Source organism: Nycticebus coucang, chromosome 4 (genome assembly GCF_027406575.1).
Source record: "Nycticebus coucang isolate mNycCou1 chromosome 4, mNycCou1.pri, whole genome shotgun sequence".
NCBI classification, from domain to species: domain Eukaryota; kingdom Metazoa; phylum Chordata; class Mammalia; order Primates; family Lorisidae; genus Nycticebus; species Nycticebus coucang.
This window is the reverse complement of record NC_069783.1, coordinates 63,616,127-63,634,803: the sequence shown is the minus strand read 5'-3', so window position 1 is coordinate 63,634,803 and position 18,677 is coordinate 63,616,127. Positions and strand designations below refer to the sequence as shown.

Below are 18,677 nucleotides of genomic sequence, written 5' to 3'. Positions count from 1 at the left end.
CTAGGATCACAGGCATGAACCACCAGGCCCTGCAGGATAATTTTTTTTTATATACAAACAGAATTTATGGACAACCAAATCTAAATATTGTTTAACATCTTGGAGCTGAGAGATAGTACTTTAACTCTGCTTCCCATGGTTCATGACAACACTTTAGCGAGATTTCTATTCTAATTGCATAGTTTTATTTCTCTATTGTTGTGTAACAAATTACCCCCTGAACTCAACAGCTTAAACGAGTAACAAACATTTATGTCCCACATTTTCTACAGGTCAAGAATTCAAGAGTGGAGTTCTGGCTCCAGGCTGTAGTCAAGGTGACTGTTTGGGCTGTAGTCATCTGAAAGCTTAACTAGGCCTGCAGAATCTGTTTCCAAGATGATGTGCTCATGTGATGGGTAAGTTGATGCTGACTCTCAACAGGATGCTTCAGTTTCTCCCCATGATGATTGCTTGACATGATCACTGCTCAACATGGCTGCTGGCTTCCTCCAGAGTGAGATCCATGAGTGAGCAAGGTAGAAGTCCTAATGTCTTTTATGAAAGTAAAACTGTAAAAGTTCCAAACCCTCATTTCCACAATATCCCATTGTTTATACAAACCAGGCCTATTTGGTGCGGATAGATACTAGACAAATCGTGAATACTAGCAGGCAGTTATAATTGGGGGCCATCTTGGAGACCCCTTAGATATATGCTTTAGTTTATCTGTTCAACCAGCCAACCAACAAATCTTAGGCCATTTTCCTTGTCCAAAACATTCTTTGTCCTAGGATTGGGATGGCTGAACCTTCTTTCCTAGGGTTAACGTTACAACATAGTTCATACTTGGCTTTTACCAAATGATACCAGTGGCAAATGGGTCAGGAGAGGGGGGGAAATATGATATAATCTTTAGATTATATCTTATGGAAAAGCAGACTTTTTCCATAAAGGACAAGATAGTAAATTACTTAGGTTTTCTGGAGAAGGGGCAAAATTGAGAGTATCTTGTAGGTTCTTAAAAAAGAAAAGAGAAAACTCCTGTCGCATACTACCCTGCACCATTTGCCTGGAGGAGCCATCCCCAGTGGATGGAGATATTCTCAGGACAAAGAACCACTGACTTGATGGGAGGAGCTTGACTTGACCACTGGTCAGAGGTGAGGCAATTCACTGAGTTGCTGACTCCTGGCCTAAGATTCTGGTGCTTGGAATCTCACCTGCAGTTGCCAACAGTGAAGTCCACAACACATAGGTGGTGGGGACCACATGGGGTGGTCACCAGGGGTGAGATGCTACCACCAACCAAGGAGGCTCGTGCTGGGGGGAGCAAGGGCCAGGTTGCTTATGACTTTCATGGGCCTTGGCACCTTTGCCTTCATGGGTCTTTCCTCCATTTTAACATTTTAAAATGTTTAAAGTTATATTTTATAACTGTGTTAAGTATAAAGACAAATATAATCAAGGCATGGTTATGTTTTAAATACATTTTTTTCATGGGCTCCTAAAATCACTGTGGGCCCTAGGGCCTGTGGGTTACTGTGCCTGTGGGCAAGTCGGCCCTGACTTGGGTGGATGGAGACACCCAAGCTTGGTCTCTGTGGCTCATGCTGCTAGGGTGCCAGAGCAGTGCCCACGCACGGGCCACACAAAAACAGGTGGTGGGCTGGCTTTGGCCGGTGGGCCATAGTTTGTTGATTCTTTTTCTTGATAATCAACATGCAATTAGATGAGAGAATTTGAGAGGTCACAGGACACCTGAGAAAAGACACAGTCATCCAAAGTGAGCAGTAACCACTACAAAGATTTGGACCTTCCTCCAGCTCCTAATTAACACCCCACCCCCACCCCCCCGCACGTTGTTGTCTTTTCTTTCTCACTTATGGAAAAGTACATAAAACTTAAGTGTGCAACTTGATAAATTATCATAAAGCAAACACTCATCCAGATTAAGAAATAGAACATTGCCAGCAATTCTAGAGGCACCTCTCGTCCCTCCTGGTCACTACCCGCTCCTTCTGCCTGAAGGAGTGTACTAAACTGACCTCCACACTACAGATTAGTTTGTTGCTTTTGACCTGGTATCAACAAAATGATACTGAAGATAACACTGCACTCTTTGTCATCTGGCCTTGTTCATCCTTGGTCCATCGCTGTACTTTGTTTATGGAGGACTGAATGGAGCGGGCTACATTTTTGTGATGAGATTGGTTTGGTTGTATGATGGTTTTTCGTGTATGAAGCCAACATAAAGAAAAAATTACAAAAAATTGGTTGTAATTGGTTCTTTAGTTTGTTGGGTTTTGACCTGGTATCGACAAAGTGGTACTGAAGATAACCCTGCACTCTTGGAGACGGAGTGCAGGGACGAAGATTGGTTCTTTTAAAGGGTCTTGGCTAGAAGTGGAAGCCTGTAAGGTGTCAATGTACTGATGTTACAAAGGGTCTAGCAAGCAACGTAGATGCCTTGTTAGAGGAATGCCACAGATGGGAAAATCATGATGGTGAAGCTGATTAAGAACATTCTTCTTGCATGGTGCCTCACGCCTGTAATCGTAGCACTATGGGAGGCCTGAGCAAGAGTGAACCACCCCACTCCCTGTCTCCACAAAAAATAGAAAATTTTTAGCCAGATATGGTGGCATGAATCTTTAGTCCCAGACACCCAGCAGGCTGAGGCATGAAGATCACTTGAGTCCAGGATTTGAGGTTGTAATGAGCTGTGATGATACCACTGCACTCTAGCCTGGGTGACAGAGTGAAACACTGTCTCTCTCTCTCTCTTTCTCTCTCTCACACACACTCACAAAAGTTCCTCTTGACTGCAACACTATTGCCTCTGAAACGCATTAGCCCATACCTATTCCAAGAAAAATACTTATAGGGAAGACAGATTCCACATGCTTTATGTTTGAGTGTGATTTAAACCTGTAACTCCAACTTACCCCAGGAGTTCAGGTCTGCCGCATTATAAGCTCAAAGGCAGCATACTGCATGTGGCTTGAAAATGGCATCCACATGGGACACCATGTGAATGGGCACCCCACGAAACTGCACGTGCTGCAGCCCAGCCAGTATTCACACAACCAGTTGCCATAATCCAGACATTTTAACTCAGCATGCAGTCTATTCTAAATTTATGGACTTAAACATGCTTGTTTACACAATAGGCTCTTCTAATTAAGTATTCTGGTTAATGAATTAACTAAAAAAAATTTTTTTTTGGTCCAACCCCTCATGTAAAAAGAATCCTTTCTGAATAGATGAAAAACAGCACAGACTAAAATGATTGACCCTGTATTTGATGGTTAAGAGGCCCCTTTAAGGGGGTGTGGGGAGAATGGTGTGTAGTGGGAAAGCAGACAGTGGTTATGGTTTGAACGTCAATTCTCTTTATCCGGGATATATCTGTAAGAGGAAAAGATTTTGTGATTCTATTTACATGAAATGTCCAGAATAGGCAAATCCGTAAAGACAGAAAGTAGATTAGTGGTTGTCAGCTGCCTTTGTTTCTTTTTGGGGTGATGAAAATCTTTTGGAATTACATTGTTGTGATGGTTGCACAATTGTGTGTATACTAAAAACTGCTGAACTGTGTACTTTGAAAGGATGATTTTTATGGTATATAGTATGCATATTAAATCCCAATAAAGCTATTATTTTAACAAAAAAGCAAAGAGATACTGAATCTTTCCTGACCCAGGACACTGAGTACTTCTTCAAAGAAGGAAGGATTCTGAGCTTTATGCATGGCTTTCTTTCCCCCTGAGGGCAGAACTTTGGGAATTGTCCACTAGGAAGAGTTTACCTGCTATAAACCACCCTAAGAATCCCAAGGCTATCATTGCAGTCTCATGTCATGCTCCAAATAATCATAAATCTACTAAGCATCCAGCCCAACACTCTTTGATTTATTTCTCCCAGGACGAAGACTTTAGGTGTGAGAATCTGATCTGAGAAATTTTAGGATACTCAGTTCCAGCTCTCTGAAAAGATGAAAAACCAGGCTCGGCGCCTGTGGCTCAAGCGGCTAAGGGGCCAGCCACTTATACCTGAGCTGGAGGGTTCAAATCTAGCATGGGGGGTGGTGGTGTGTGTGTGTGTGTGGGAGGGGGTGCCAAATAACAATGATGGCTGCAACCAAAAAATAGCCGGGCGTTGTGGCGGGCGCCTGTAGTCCCAGCTACTTGGGAGGCTGAGGCAGGAGAATCACTTAAGCCCAGGAGTTGGAGGTTGCTGTGAGCTGTGATGCTACAGCACTCTACCCAGGGTGACAACGTGAGGCTCTGTCTCAAAAAAAAAAAGATGAAAAACCAGTGAGGACTCATGGCTATCTTCTTTTAGGAGGCGGACATTTTATTTCAAATGACTTAAGATTTTCCTTCTTGCTATGTCACATTCACCAAGAGCCCCAAGTAACAGGGCCTACAAGGCAAGGCTCTGAGATTACAAGGCAGACTAGACCCCAGACTTGACCCAGGGCTGTCAACACCCTCCCCCAGTGTGACGAATAAGCAGTGAAGTGTCGGCTGAGAGTCAATCCCTGTCTGGAAGACAGGGGTTGCAGGGAATTGTCTGCATCCTGGACTGCAACATGGAAGGATATAGCTGAAGAGAGAAAATAGTGAATGGAAAGCTTCTTTCGTGAGAAAGGAACATTCAAGTGCATCCTAACAATTGTTTACCAAATCCACTTTCTCTTAAGCAGTTGTCAAGACATTTTTAAGACCAAATGTTGAAAATGGACACACTCCTATGTGATACCGGCAGGGACAGGCAGAGGGGCCCACAAATTGAGACAGGTCTTCCTGTCTCTCTGACAAGCAACGGGGTCAGGTGCGTTCATGCCACGTGTCGGGTCCAGATGAAAAGGCACACAGGCTGCTCAGTAACCTTTCAGGCCACTGTCTGATCTGAGAGCAAACACCAACACTACACATGCCACATGCCAGGGGCTTTTCTGATCACTTTGCATATACTAGCCCATCTCACCCTTACAGGAATCTACGGGATTGCTACAATTATTCTCCCCATTTTGAATATGAGGCACAATATGTTATTGTACCCAGGGTCACACAGCGAGCAAGTGGCAGACCTGGGACCGGAACTCAGACAGCCCATGTTCCTTCTCACTGCGCTATGCTGTTCACTGATATAAGTGAACATTCCTTTGTGCAGGTTCAAGTGGCCCAACAGATCAGTGTTCCTTTCGGTCATCTGGGAAGAGGCAGCTTGAGCGTGTAGAATTCCTCCTCTTGATTTGGTTACATGGAAAAGCTGGATCACCGAGTACTAACCCAGCCTCCACAACAGCAAGGCAAGGCAACCACACTCCAGGGTAGGAGTCTAAACCATCACTCCTAACACGCTCCATCAGGGCCCCGATTGGGGCAAACTAACTCCTCATCCTTTGGGCATTGCCCAACAATTAAAACCAGTTTCTGTATTATATAAAGAGCTGGAAATGTCCAGGTCGGAACAGGGACCTGTTTCTTCAGAGGCCCCAGAGTCCGGAAACAAGGCTTCCAGTGTGAGTACAAGATGATCCTGTTATTAGAGGCTTTTGGATTCCCTAGTTGGGCTGGAATGTGGTGCCATTGAATGTTTCTTGTGTGGGCAGTGCCCAGAGATTGAGCCTGCGATGAAATGTCAGAGAATAAGGAGGCTGAAAGCTTGCTCAGGCAAACAGCCTATGTGGTACCATTGAAAACAAGATTATATTACATGAAAGTGGGCTGGGTGTGGTGGTGGCCCTGGTAGAGGCCAGGGCAGCTGTTCTCTTGTAGGGACCTCCCAGATGCTTCTATGGCCTGGGGCATTCTTCCTTGCTATTCCTGCTTGACACCTGGATGACAGCAGATGCTCAGGTGAGGCCTGTCGACCTAGTTGTCCCAACAAAGGCAATGTCTTGGAGGTAGGTGGCAAACCCGTACGCTTTTTGTGAGAGCCCTGCTCGTGTGGAGTGGGAAACAACTAAGCTGTCTGATGCTCCCCAGTCGCAACCTGGCGGCACAGAAGGGTCAGTGACATCAGCCCTATAGCAGCGTCACCCGCCTGAGTGCCTATCCTGCCTTGGGGGCTCATGCCCCTGAAAGGAGCAAGAAAAAGGATCCCTCCAGTCATCCACAGGCCGCCCCCGGGGACAGCAATAGTTCTATGGGTAAGTGCCACTTCGTAAAGCAAGAAAGGAACAAGGAAGTGCAGAACAATAGAAACACTGTATTCAGTTTTGAGGACTGTGCTATGTTTTAAGGCAAGTGTCACACATACAACACGGTCAGAGATGAACAGCATTTGACCAATATTTATGACAACATGTTAGGAGACATTTCCAGACAATGAGCAGAGAGATTTTCTCCGGTCGGTTACCCCTGGTGTCCTGACCCTCTGTGGACTGAAGACCAGGAGAGACAGGGCAGCTTCTCTCTCTTCTCGCCCCAGGGGGAGGGCGATCTGACTGTTACACAGAAGCAGCCGCTTCTAGACTGGGGCACTCCAGGCCAGGATATGGGTGGAAGCAATGAGTCTTACTATCTAGCTCTAATTTCTATGCTTTGTGAAAATCATCTTTAGAAATGGGAAAAATCAGCTCGGCGCCTATAGCTCAAGCGGCTAGGGCACCAGCCACATACACCAGAGCTGGTGGGTTCAAATCCAGCCTGGGCTTGCTGAACAACAATGACAACTACAACCAAAAAATAGCCGGGCGTTGTGGCAGGTGCCTGTAGTCCCAGCTACTTGGGAGGCTGAGGCAAGAGAATCTCTTAAGCCCAGGAGTTAGAGGTTGCTGTGACACCGTGGCACTCTACCCAGGGTGACAGCTTGAGGCTGTCTCAAAAAAAAAAAAAGGGAAAATCAGGATACGAAAGACATACAACTTATAGTTAAAAATTCTCCTCTATAAATGAAAACTTGCTTGCATTGGACCTAAAATTATATATACCCCAAACACACATGTGTGCGTATACACACGTGTGTATATATGTATAGGTAGACACACTTAGTACATGGACAGAAAAGAGATTTCCTGAAGCCTAGAAAATAGTGAATGTTTGCAGTTTGGAATCAAATGATGTGATTGTTTCCCTTTTGGGAACAGAAGGGAATTAGCAAGAAGCTCCAGCCAGAGGGTCAAAGTTTCCAGGCACCTCTGCTCACTCCTGGTCACCCCTGACTTTGTGGGAGACTGGAGTGGCTAAGCTGGTGTAAGGAGAGCTGGGCCTTCCTACTGCTGGCTCGACGCTGTGCCCTGCGCTTCTTCCCTACCCTTCCACACAGGCATGTGCCCCCGATTTTAAAATGAGGAGGTGCTTGATGGTCTCTGCCCCACCCGCCCAGTCATCTCAGTGATGTGCACATAGAAAGGTGTGTAGCTCCGTCTGTAGGGTCCACGGCAACAGGGAAGTGAGGGAATGAATGAGGCCAGGAGCTGAAGACGTTCATGGCCTGGGTCTGGGAGTCACAACCAAGTCAGGTACCTGGAAATGTGGTGGGGGGTGGGTAGCTGGTTCATTCAAACTTGAAGGACATCGGGAAGAGGAAACACTAATGCTGATGTAACTACAAAGACAACAAGCGACGTGACGGAAGTATCGGGGCACGTGGAGAGCACGGCCCTTGCTCACAGACGCTGTGTTCACTCGGAGGCGCCTCCATGGGGAAAGCTGTCACTTGGTAAAACATAAGAGCCTGCAGTATCAGCACTATATACTTTAGAAGCAAAATGGTCGTTTTCACAGATTTACAGTTTGCCTTACCAAATCCCTCTGAGGTAGGTAAGAGGCAGGTGATGTTAGTCCCATTTTACAAATAGGGTAAAGCAAGGCCCAGGACCTGCTGTGGGTCACACCCAGGGACGGAGCAGCCACAGTCAAACAGCAGGCACTCAGGCGTTCCCTCTCGCTGATGACACACTGTCTTCCCCAGGAAAGCCTCTCACCTGGAGTATACCCGAGTTGGCAGGTAACTGGAGGGACATGGACGGTTTCACTGATCATTTCAGACTCTGATGTACTGGCAGGAAAGGGATCTGTCTGCGGAAGTCAGCCAAAGCTGGGGGCTTGGGAACCCAGGAACAGGGTACCCCGCCCCAGTTAGTACCTGGGTATATTTGGTGAGGGTGTTGTTTTGGTTTTGCTGTAACACAGCATTTTAGGGAGGGTCTAGCCGAATTAAAACAATAGATCAATAAACCAACAAAGAGATGTGATGACATCACACCTCTCCAGAGAAGGAGGCCCCATTCTAGTCCGTTCCATGTCAGAGTGAGTGGAGATGAAGCTGCAGTGCTGTCAGAGGCCTAGGCCTTGGGAGCAGAAAGCCCCCAGGGCTGGAGTTAGAAGAGGGACATTTGTGTGTGTGCCCTATCCTGTCCTGTCCTGACTGGGGAATGCACATGCACACACACACACACACACAATGCAGGCTGCCTTCATTTCCTTGACTCTAGAATTTATATTGTCTACTTAAGGCTACTGGCCAGCAACCCCAGCAGTGCAAATACCTCCCCAGAATATTTCTAACTTGACACTGTGCGGTGCCTTTGGTTTTCCAGCACCTAGCGAGTCAGAAGCCCACACACCTAGCTGTAGCACAAACACTTTAACCACCTGAGTCCCAGTCAGCAAATTCCAGGCACAGCTAGGAATCTGGGAATTTTCTAATTTCTATGACTCGAGGCAATGTAACAGATGACAGTAACCCCCTAGGCTTGCCCAGAAAGCACCCAACATAGATCTGATGGGGGAGGGAGTAATGAAGAATACATCTGCATTTTTCAAGCCTCAGCCGCAGGACCCCAAGAAGACTGTTATTTCCCAAGCCTGGCAGCTCAAGGGGTATTTCCAAGAAGAGCCCCGGTGTACACACAATTGCACCTGGACATGGATCAAGCCAAATGGCAGAGTGTCCTTGTCCTTGGTAACCAGTTCCCAGTGGGGAGCCCAATGTGAATGCCAAGAGGTAATCCTCAGACTAGTGATGGGCCAAATCATTGCTCGGGAGGCTAAGAGTCGGCGAGGGCATGCCCTGTGTCCATGTCCCACATCTGTGCCACCAGGGCAGGGTGCCACTGCTGGCAGACAAGCCTAGAGCCCAACCCCATCACAGAACTGACTCCTTTGATTCCAGTTCTGGGGCACTGGCCACAGGGACAGCGGGGTTGTGGTGTGTCACCAAGGGTGACGTCTCCTCCTCAGACTTGTAGTTTGGGATGGCTTCCACCTTCACTTCACTCAGTTCCTGCTCCCCTTTCTTCTTTGCCTTCTGATTCAGGTGGTGGAGAATGCCTGCGCCCAGGGCATCCCCTTCCACATTCACCACTGTGGTGGTCCGGTCCCTGGGGGGAAAGAAGGCAGATGTCACATCCAGCTTGCATAGGAGCTGCCGGGGGGAGCACCCCTGTCACGAGCAGCCGGAACGCCATGGAAAAGTCGTGACTGTGCACACTTCCAAGGACATAAGCCTTTACTTTAAATGGAATTTCTTTGAATGTTTTTTATTCTTACAAAAGTAATAGACCTTCATTGTAGAAAACGTAGAGGAAAGCGAAGTTCACAGAAGCAGACAAGTCACTCACCCCTAGTCCGCAACTCTGAATTGGCAGGAACATTCTGGTCTGTTTCACACATACTTTGCATTTAATAGATGCCATCATATAAAACCTACATATCTGGAATAATAGTGTGGGTACAGTTTTTGGGTCTAGCTTTTCTTGCACTTAGCGTTACACTGTGGGAATCCCCCTCCTTTTTCTCATTTCAACACTGTCCCTACTGGGTATCAATCCTCTTATGTGTTCCATGGTTGTTAACAACCACCACCTCAGAGAAAAATAGCACTGTCCTTCCCAGAAGGACCATAAATCAGCCCAGTAACCACTGCCACCCAATCCTGGAAGCTCAGAGGCAGTATTGTTCTATTTTGAAGCAGAGGAAAACACGTGATTTTCCCTAAAGGCAGTGGGGAGCTGAGGACCCTGCAGTGGGCAGTCTGGCTGCAGAATCAGAGGCGTGGTGGCTGGGGGCCTTTGGGTCTACACTGGGCAGCCAGCTGGGTGCCCCTTCTCTGCACAGGAGGCAGCTGGGTGAGGAGGAGACAGGCTAGCTCAGGAATGGACTTCCCTCTGATGGGGCATCGGGACAACACGAGTGTCTGCTGCACACTCACCCTCATTGCCCTTGGGAACTGCCACAACGGGCAGGTCTGTGAGCCCAGGGCCAGGACCTCTCACGCCTGGCTGCGACTTCTTCCTTCACTACCATTTACTAAATGCTTCACCACGTGCTCAGTGCTCTGTGTGCTATGTCTGTGCCCGCTCACTTAACCTCCACCACAGCCCTGTGCAGTTTCTGTTAGTGTTCCAACTTCATAGTCGAGCAGACCAAAGCACAGAACATATACATTACATAGTGAAGTTGGGATTTGAACCCAGGGACCTGGGCCACAGGGCTCATTTTATTACCCACAAGCACCGCTGTCTCAACATCCATACCTCAGCTGACCTTCCCTATAAAACAGGTATAATATTTCACATTGGGCTCAGCTCCTGTAGCTCAGTGTTGACGGCGCCAGCCACATACACCAAGGGTGGCGGGTTTGAACCTGGCCTGGGCCAGCTAAAAAATGGCAGCTGCAATAAAAAATAGCCAGGCATTGTGGTGGGTGCCTATATTCCCAGCTTCTTGGGAGGTTGAGGCAAAAGAATCCCTTAAGCCCAAGAGTTTGAGGTTGCTGTGAGCTGTGATGCCATAGCACTCTACCAAGTGCGACATAGTGAGACTCTGCCCCCACCAAAAAAGAAAAAATAATAATAATATTTCATTTTGGCCAAAGGTATCATGCAAGCCCAGAAATCAATCCCCAGAAACTGTTTTCTGTCTTCATAGGAGCCCTGAAGAAGGTGGTCTGGATCACACTTCCTTCCCCAACTCTTCCTAGGCTGAGCCTGAGCCCAAGCCACTCACATAAACCTGCTCCTCTGCCTTCACAGAAAGGCCAGGGACAATCATTCCTGAAGGACTACTGCTCCAATAGCTTATTCTATGTTGCCAACAGCTTCACAGATGCTTGGATCCCTGGACCTGCACTGAGGGCTTTGACCTTCGATCCGCTCTTTGCTGAACACTATTGTCAAGTTCCTGGCAATCATGGTTATTTGTGCATGTTGACAGCCATTTGATCCTAGCCCTAAATCTTGCCTTGCCAGCTCAAATGCAGGCTCCTTTATAAGGCAAGGAGTGTGCTTTAAGTTCCTCTGCCTGCCCCAGACCTGGCAGCTTCAAGGTCCCAGGGAACTCAATATAGACTTTTCCTGGCATCCCTAGGACTTGCTACTTACACAATCCAGTCCACAGCCAGGATCAGAGAGAGGTCCTGAGTGGGCAGCCCAATGGCCTCCAGGATGATGGCGATGGTGAGGACCCCTCCAGCTGGCACACCTGCTGCTCCAACGCTGGATGCTGTGGCGGTCACCCTAGGGGACAAGAAAGCAGGGCAGCAGTTAACACAGAGCAGGGAGTGGGTGCAGACTGTGGCAGCCAGGGCTTGAAAGCCACACCATCACGGGTTCTGTGAGAGGCAAGCCAATGCTGTTAAGTAATGAGTCCTTTCTGTTTTTTTTTTTTTTTTTTACAAATGAGACACAGAGTCATGGCAAGATTGGTTTTTAAAAGGAAATCACAAGAAAAACCTCAAGTTTTGAAGCAGGGAAGAATAAGGAACTTACAGAATCGTGAAAATTTGTCCTGCGTTCAGCTCTACGTTGTTGAGCTGGGCGATGAACACTGCGGCCACACACTGGAAGATGGCTGCTCCATCCATGTTCACAGTGGCCCCGATGGGGAGTATAAATCGGCTGATCCTTTTGTCCACACCATTGTTTTCTTCAATGCACTTAATCATAGAGGGAAGGGTTGCTGAGCTGCAATGGGAAAAACCAACAGCTAAACATGGTTAACATGACTCAGCTCAAACTCTGAAATACCGCAATTATTCAAGGCACATCGTGCAATCCCTAATTTCTGTCTTCTCTTGAAATAAAGGAAAAAACAGAACTGTTTCAAAGTTTCTGCCACAACTCTGAAGGATTCAAAATATGACTCCCTGGATTTACTTGGGCTCATCTGCTCCACATTTCTTAAGACCTACACATCACCTCTTGGTGGAAAAGGTTCCCAAGAACAAAAACTATTTGCTCTATATGTGCATTTCCTCTCTTCAATGCTCTTACCTCAAAAAAAGTAAAACGTAAACTATGTTGGGTTTTTTTTTTCCCCCTTTTAGGCCAAGAAGCAGAAGTGGCTTCATAAGTTTGGAAGGAAGAATCGAATAAGCAGATAAGCACCTGCTCCCTCCAGCTGGCTCTGCAGGTTCCACAGAGGTTAGCTGGTACCGCTGAGAAATAGCTTGGTTTGTTTTTGCCAAGGTCAGAGACACTTTCCTCCCTAATTCCTTCTTTTACCATCACCCCTTCTTGTCAGACATGTATAAATAACCATCCAGAAGGAAAGTAAGCCGTGGAGAGGCAACATGTGCTGCCATCCTTTAAAAGTTTTCTTTAACATGTTTGGAAGGCCCAATATTTTCCTTGAAGGATGTCTAGTGAATAACCAGGTATATCTTTTGGGCTAAATTAAATGATTCCAGAGTACAGTGAACCTCTAGAAAAAGCACACATATCTAATAACCATGGTGCCTTGGTTTTATTTTCTAATTCACACTTACAGAAAAGAATTGGGCATGAGCCATTCTAGAAACTTCCCTGAAATGTATTTTCTTGAGTTAGGTGGGCTGCTGCCTTTTACTCAGGCAGAGTCTTCCTAATTAGGGCAGGGACCAGAGCTGAGATAACTAAGGATCTGCCTGATCTCTAAGGAACAAGAAGAGGGAGAAGGAAATGAAGTAACCTCAGCAGATCAGGAGATGAAACAGAAACCCACCCGCCAGGAATATAGAAAAGCTGTGGGGCTGATAATTTAAAAAAATTGTATGATACTGGGCATGGTGGCATGCACCTGTAGTTTCAGCTATTCAGGAGGTTGAGGAGGGAGGACTGCTTAAGCCTAGGAGTTGGAGACCAGCTTGGGCAATATAGCAAGACTCCTGTCTCTAAAAAGAAAAAAAGAAAAAAAGTCATATGAGACCAATTTAGAGTTTTCAAGAAATAAAAATATGTCAAGATGCTGATGGTGCATCTACTTACTGGGCTCACCTGGTTCCATATTAATACAGTTGGAGCAGCTAAGGGCACCCAAAACTCACTCACCTGGAGCAGGTAGCAAATGCTGTTGCAAATGGTGTGACGAGGCCCAGAAGGAATCTGAATGGGTTTTTGCGCGTGAAAACAAAATAAATAAGTGGTAGAACAATTCCTCCATGAATAACGTGGCCCAATATAGATGCAAAGATATATTTCCCCAGGCTGGTCACCAGCACGATGATGTCCTTCATTTCCACAATCTTGCTTCCAACCAGGAACATAATGCCCACAGGTACATACCTAGGGCATAAGCAAAGGGAGCTCATCAGTAAGGGTGGTGAGGTGGGGGCTGGTGGATGCAGGCCCCTCCTGATGCAGAATGCAGGGGCTTTCAGCTAGGCTACCTTCCTCTCTCCCTAGGATAACCCTTAGGAACAGAAAAGGCTAGGGTATGCCAGCCCTATTTCACAGGCCGTAAGATTGAGTAAAACAAAGACAATCCCTCCCCATGGGTAATGCAGTTAGGACCAAGAATCCAGACTTCTTTCCCCTTGGATAGAGTATGTTCTTAATAGATGGATGCTACCAACCGCACAGACTCCCAGGCAAAAAGGCAAAGAACTCAAGATCAAAGCCTCTGGGACCGTGAACTTGACTTTTGACTTTGCTCAGGCTCGTTCTGAGAACTTAGAAACACAAAAGACTAATACCTATTTCACAGAATCGGAGTGATACAAAATTGAGCCAAAGCCGAGAATCTGGTGGACACGATCCCGTGGGAAAAAGTCATTCACAATGACACTCTGGGAACACTCCCAGAGCGTGAAGATTTTTTAAAAGGCAGAGTGGGAAGGAATGAATTGTGGGAGCTACAAAGAACAAAAGTCAATTGTTTTGAATTTTGTACAAATTCAGGAAGAATTTTATAACTATCGACTTTACGTGTAAAATTGAATTATATAGGCAATAATGTCATATAGTTAAAACTTCAGGGGTACAAAAGGGCAAACAGTGTGAAGTCTCCCTCTGGCCTCTGCCCCTCATCCCCCAGTTTTTGTTTCCCTGGAGACAGCCAATGTCACTGATTTCTTAGGTTTTCTTTCTAGAGAAAGCAGTGCTAATAATTTTGAATCCCAGAGTAACACATGAATAACATTCTCCTTTCAAAAAATTAAAATATTAGAGATTAGACCAAAATCCTTTTAGGCACCATCCTCAGGCCAAGGCCCTCAGATAGCCACTCCTACTTTCTATGTATACAGACACATAGGTATGTATTTAAATATGTATGGTTATTTTTCACCCTATGTTATGTGTTTGATATATTTTCATATCAGTACATAGACATCTACCTTCTTTTTTTTATTGTTGGGGATTCATTGATCTACCTTCTTTTTTTATTGTGGTAAAACATACATAAAATTTATCATTTTAGCCATTTGAAGTGTATAGTTCAAAAGCATGGAGCACATTCATACTGTTGTGCAATTGTAACCATCATCTAATGCCAGAACTTTTACCATCATCCCAAGCTGGACCTCTGTTCTCATTAAACAATAATCTCTCATTTCCCCTCCCCCCAGCTCCTGGTAATGACTGTTCTGCTTTTTGTCTCTATGAATTTAACTACTTTTTTTTTTTTTCTGGAGACACAGTCTCATTTTGTTGCCCTCGGTAGAGTGCCGTGGTGTCACGGCTCACAGCAACCTCCAGCTCTTGGGCTTAAGCGATTCTCTTGCCTCAGCCTCCCGAGTAGCTGGGACTACAGGCGCCCACCACAACGCCTGGCTATTTTTTGTTGCAGTTTGGCCAGGGCTGGGTTGGAACCTGCCACCCTCAGTATATGGGGTCAGCGCCCTACTCACTGAGCCACAGGTGCTGCCCTGAGTTTGACTATTTTAAGTATGAAAGTGGACTCCTACAGTATTTGCCTCTTAGTGTCTGGGTTATTTCACCTTAGGATAATGTCTTCAAGGTTCATCCACATTTGCTGCATGCATCAGAATTGCTTTCCTTTTTAAGGCTGAAAAATATTCCATTGCATGCATATACTACAGTTTTTATTTTTTTTGAGACAGAGTCTCACTATGTCACCCTTGGTAGGGTGCCGTGGCATCACAGCTCACAACAACCTCAAACTCCTGGACTTAAGTGATTCTCTTGCCCCAGCTTCCCAAGTAGGTGGGACTACAGGCACCTGCCACAATGCCCGGCTATTTTTTTATTGTTGTTGTTGCAGTTGTCATTGTTGTTTAGATATTGTAAACAATCTAAAAACAGGCCAATGTGCTAGAAGTTCTGGGTTAGGGTTAGGGTTAGCCCTACCCGCTGAGCTTTGGGCACCGTCCTACATTTCTTAATCTATTCATCCACTGATGGATATTTGGACACTTTTGCCTCGTTATTTATTTTTTTAGAGACAGAGTCTCACTTTGTCACCCTCAGTAGATGTCACCCTCAGTGGTGTCACACAGCTCACAGCAACCTCCAATTCTTGGGCTTAAGCGATTCTCTTGCCTCAGCCTCCCAAGTAGCTGGGACCACAGGCGCCCGCCCAACGCCTGGTTATGCCTCATTATTTTCAAATATTGTCTTTAGAATAGAAATTTCATAGGTTGTTTTGTCATTGTCCTGCTGGAGGATGTTTAAATTGTTTTCATCATTACAAACAATACTGCAAACTGCCTTTTTATGCCCACATGCTTGTGTTTTCTAGGTAGAGACCCCACGAAGTGGAAATGGTGAGTTATAGGGTGTGCACCCTTTAAATTTGAGTAGATGCTGCTTAACTGTTCTCCTATGTGGCAGTTTCAAATCACATTCTCAGCAGCAGTCCAGGAGAACAATCCTCCCTCGGTGCCAGTGGTTCTCTTCCGGGGATGATTTTTCCCCTAGTGGATAATTGGCACTGTCACAATTTTAGAGGAACAGTGCTACTTGCATCTATTAGGTGGAAACCGTGATGCTGCTGAGCTCCTCACAGTACACGAGAAAGCCCCCCACAGCAAAGACTGATCAGCCCCAAATGTCAAACGTGCCATGCCTTTATCAATGCCTGATAAAACCAGATTTTCATTTCCTAGATGTCTAAGGAGTTTGGAGTCCCTTTAAATGTTTACTGGTCATTCAGGTTTCCTCTTCTCTGAATTGCCTGCTTAACACTTTGAAAATTTTCTAATAGTTTATTCAGTGTTTTTTCTTTTACAGTAATCATAGCTCCTTATTTCTATGTATATAGTGTGTTTATATATGTACATATTTATACATATGATTTTTTTTCAAGTGTCTTGACTTTTAACTTTGAAGTATTTTTTGTATGCAGACTTTTTATATTTTGATGTGGTCAAATTTAGCAGCACTTTATGGCTTTTGCTTTCTATATTTTGTTTAGGAAGACTTTCTCTACCCCTATATGTCTTTCTAATATTTTCACAGGATTCCCCTTTTTTGTGCTTTTCTTCCTTCCTCCCTGGTTAGATTAGTCCAGGAGTTGGCAGCATAAGTTTTGCAAATAAAGTTTTATTGGAACATAGTCACACTCATCCATGTTCAAATTGTTTATGGTTGCTTTCCTCCTATAGGGGCAGAGTTGGGTAGTCACTATAGAGACCATATGGATTGCAAGTTTGCTGAGCCTGAGTTTAATCCATCTCAGTTATTTCTGTGAATAGCATAGGGTAGGAAGGTGCTTTGATTTTGGAGCAGATAATCAGTGAAGAAATCAGAAAGAACTACTGCTAAAGATTCCTGCCATACTTGGTTGAGATCTCATTACCAATTAAAGCATTTAAAACACCAGTTCTGTGGAATACGCACTTTCCCCCACTGCAGCTAGACACGCAGCAGGAGCTGCCTTACCACTGATGGTGCTCTTCAGTACACCAAACTGAAGGGATAACTAAATTGGTTTCAGGATTGAAAACAAATGTCCTAATATGGGGACATCACTTTCTTTATTATTTATTTATTTTTTCGAGACAGTCTCAAGCTATCACCCTGGGTAGAGTGCCATGTCATCTCAGCTCATAGAAACCTCAAACTCATGGGCTCGAGCAAGTCTCTTGCCTCAGTCTCTCAAGTAGCTGGGACTACAGGTGCCCACCACAATGCCTGGCTATTTTTTTTTGTTGCAGTTGTCTTTGTTGTTTTAGCAGGCCCGGGCTGGGTTCAAACCCGCCAGCCTCGGTGTATGTGGCCAATGCCCTACCCACTGAGCTACAGGCGCCGCCTGACATCAATTTCTTTAGTCCAAACTTTGGAAGGACTTTAGACTAAAGTACACAAGCCAAGGAAAAAACTTGACAGCTGATAAAAAACCTTTTTCTTTCCAAAAACATCAGTTTTCTCCCAACACCAGTAGCTTGTTTGTAGTGACAGAGTCAGGCTTTGAAAGTATCAGGTTGAGTGAGAGAAACACCACTGGTGGAGGTTCTATGCTTGGCCTCCCACCCAATTTCAAGTCCCCTAAAATCAGTCTACCTGTCATCCAACTCTATCTGAGAGAGAAAAGTTCTGGGATCTTTAAGACTTGATAATATGAAAAATGCTTTGAGCATGAAAGGACAAACTATTTCTTAATAACTAATGGGTAGAAGTTGAAACCCATAGGAGTCTGCTTTGGGTAAAACAGTAGGATAAAGCTATGTGGGACTGCTACCAGAATTGATACGATTTCTGAAAAGCTGCTTTGGGGAAGTTGGCCATAGTTTTTACTTTTCAGCCAGGAATCAATCTAACGGCTTTTCTTTCTTTCTTTTTTTCAATTGTTGGGGATTCATTGAGGGCACAAAGAACCAGGTTACATTAATTGCATTTGTTAGGTAAAGTCCTTCTTATAATTGTGTCCTGCCCCCAAAAGGTGTGTCACATCATGACCCCCCAAACCCATAATCTAGTGGTTTTTATTGAACAATCATCCCTATATTGATATTACACAAGGACACATTTATGAATTAAAAACCTACTGAAAGAAAACCACTCCAAGTTTATATATGTGTGGAGTAAAGATGGACTTGTTCTCCATGCTGTGAAATACTATAGTAAAGGTCCCTTTGAAGCTTGAAGTCTACCGACCATCTTAAGATAATTGAGCCTTGGCCAGGTGCCCGCTGCAATATCTAGCTATTTTTTTTTTGAGACAGAGTCTCACTTTGTCGCCCTCGATAGAGTGTTGTGGCATCACAGCTCACAGCAACCTCCAACTCTTGGGCTTAAGCGATTCTCTTCTAGCTTTTTTTTTTTTTTTTTTTAAGAGATGGGGTCTCACTCTTGCTCAGGCTGGTCTCAAACTCCTAAGCTCAAGCAATAGTCCCGGCTTGGCCTCCGTTTTTGTTTTTGTTTTTTAAATTGTTGTTAATCATGTTTCTTAGTGTTTGTATATTTACTGTGTGGCCCAAGACTCTTACTCTTCCAATGTGTGACAGAAAAGGAAAACATGGTTGGACAACTCTGCCCCAAGGGGTCAGTGTGGGCACTAAGGATGTGACTAGTAACTCTG

At 45.3% G+C, this 18,677-nt stretch overlaps 1 protein-coding gene across 1 annotated transcript in view; it reads right to left on the bottom strand.

Moving 5' to 3' along the window:
* Window positions 1–4,456: 4,456 nt before the first annotated feature.
* SLC1A4 (solute carrier family 1 member 4) overlaps window positions 4,457–18,677 on the bottom strand; it is a 30,603-nt gene continuing 16,382 nt past the window's right edge. The window contains exons 5-8 of the mRNA XM_053588725.1: window positions 13,247–13,480; window positions 11,708–11,902; window positions 11,321–11,455; window positions 4,457–9,319 (exon numbers count right to left, since the gene is read on the bottom strand). Coding sequence (XP_053444700.1) covers window positions 9,085–9,319; window positions 11,321–11,455; window positions 11,708–11,902; window positions 13,247–13,480 — 799 coding nt within the window. The 3' untranslated portion in view covers window positions 4,457–9,084. The remainder of the gene's footprint in view (window positions 9,320–11,320; window positions 11,456–11,707; window positions 11,903–13,246; window positions 13,481–18,677) is intronic.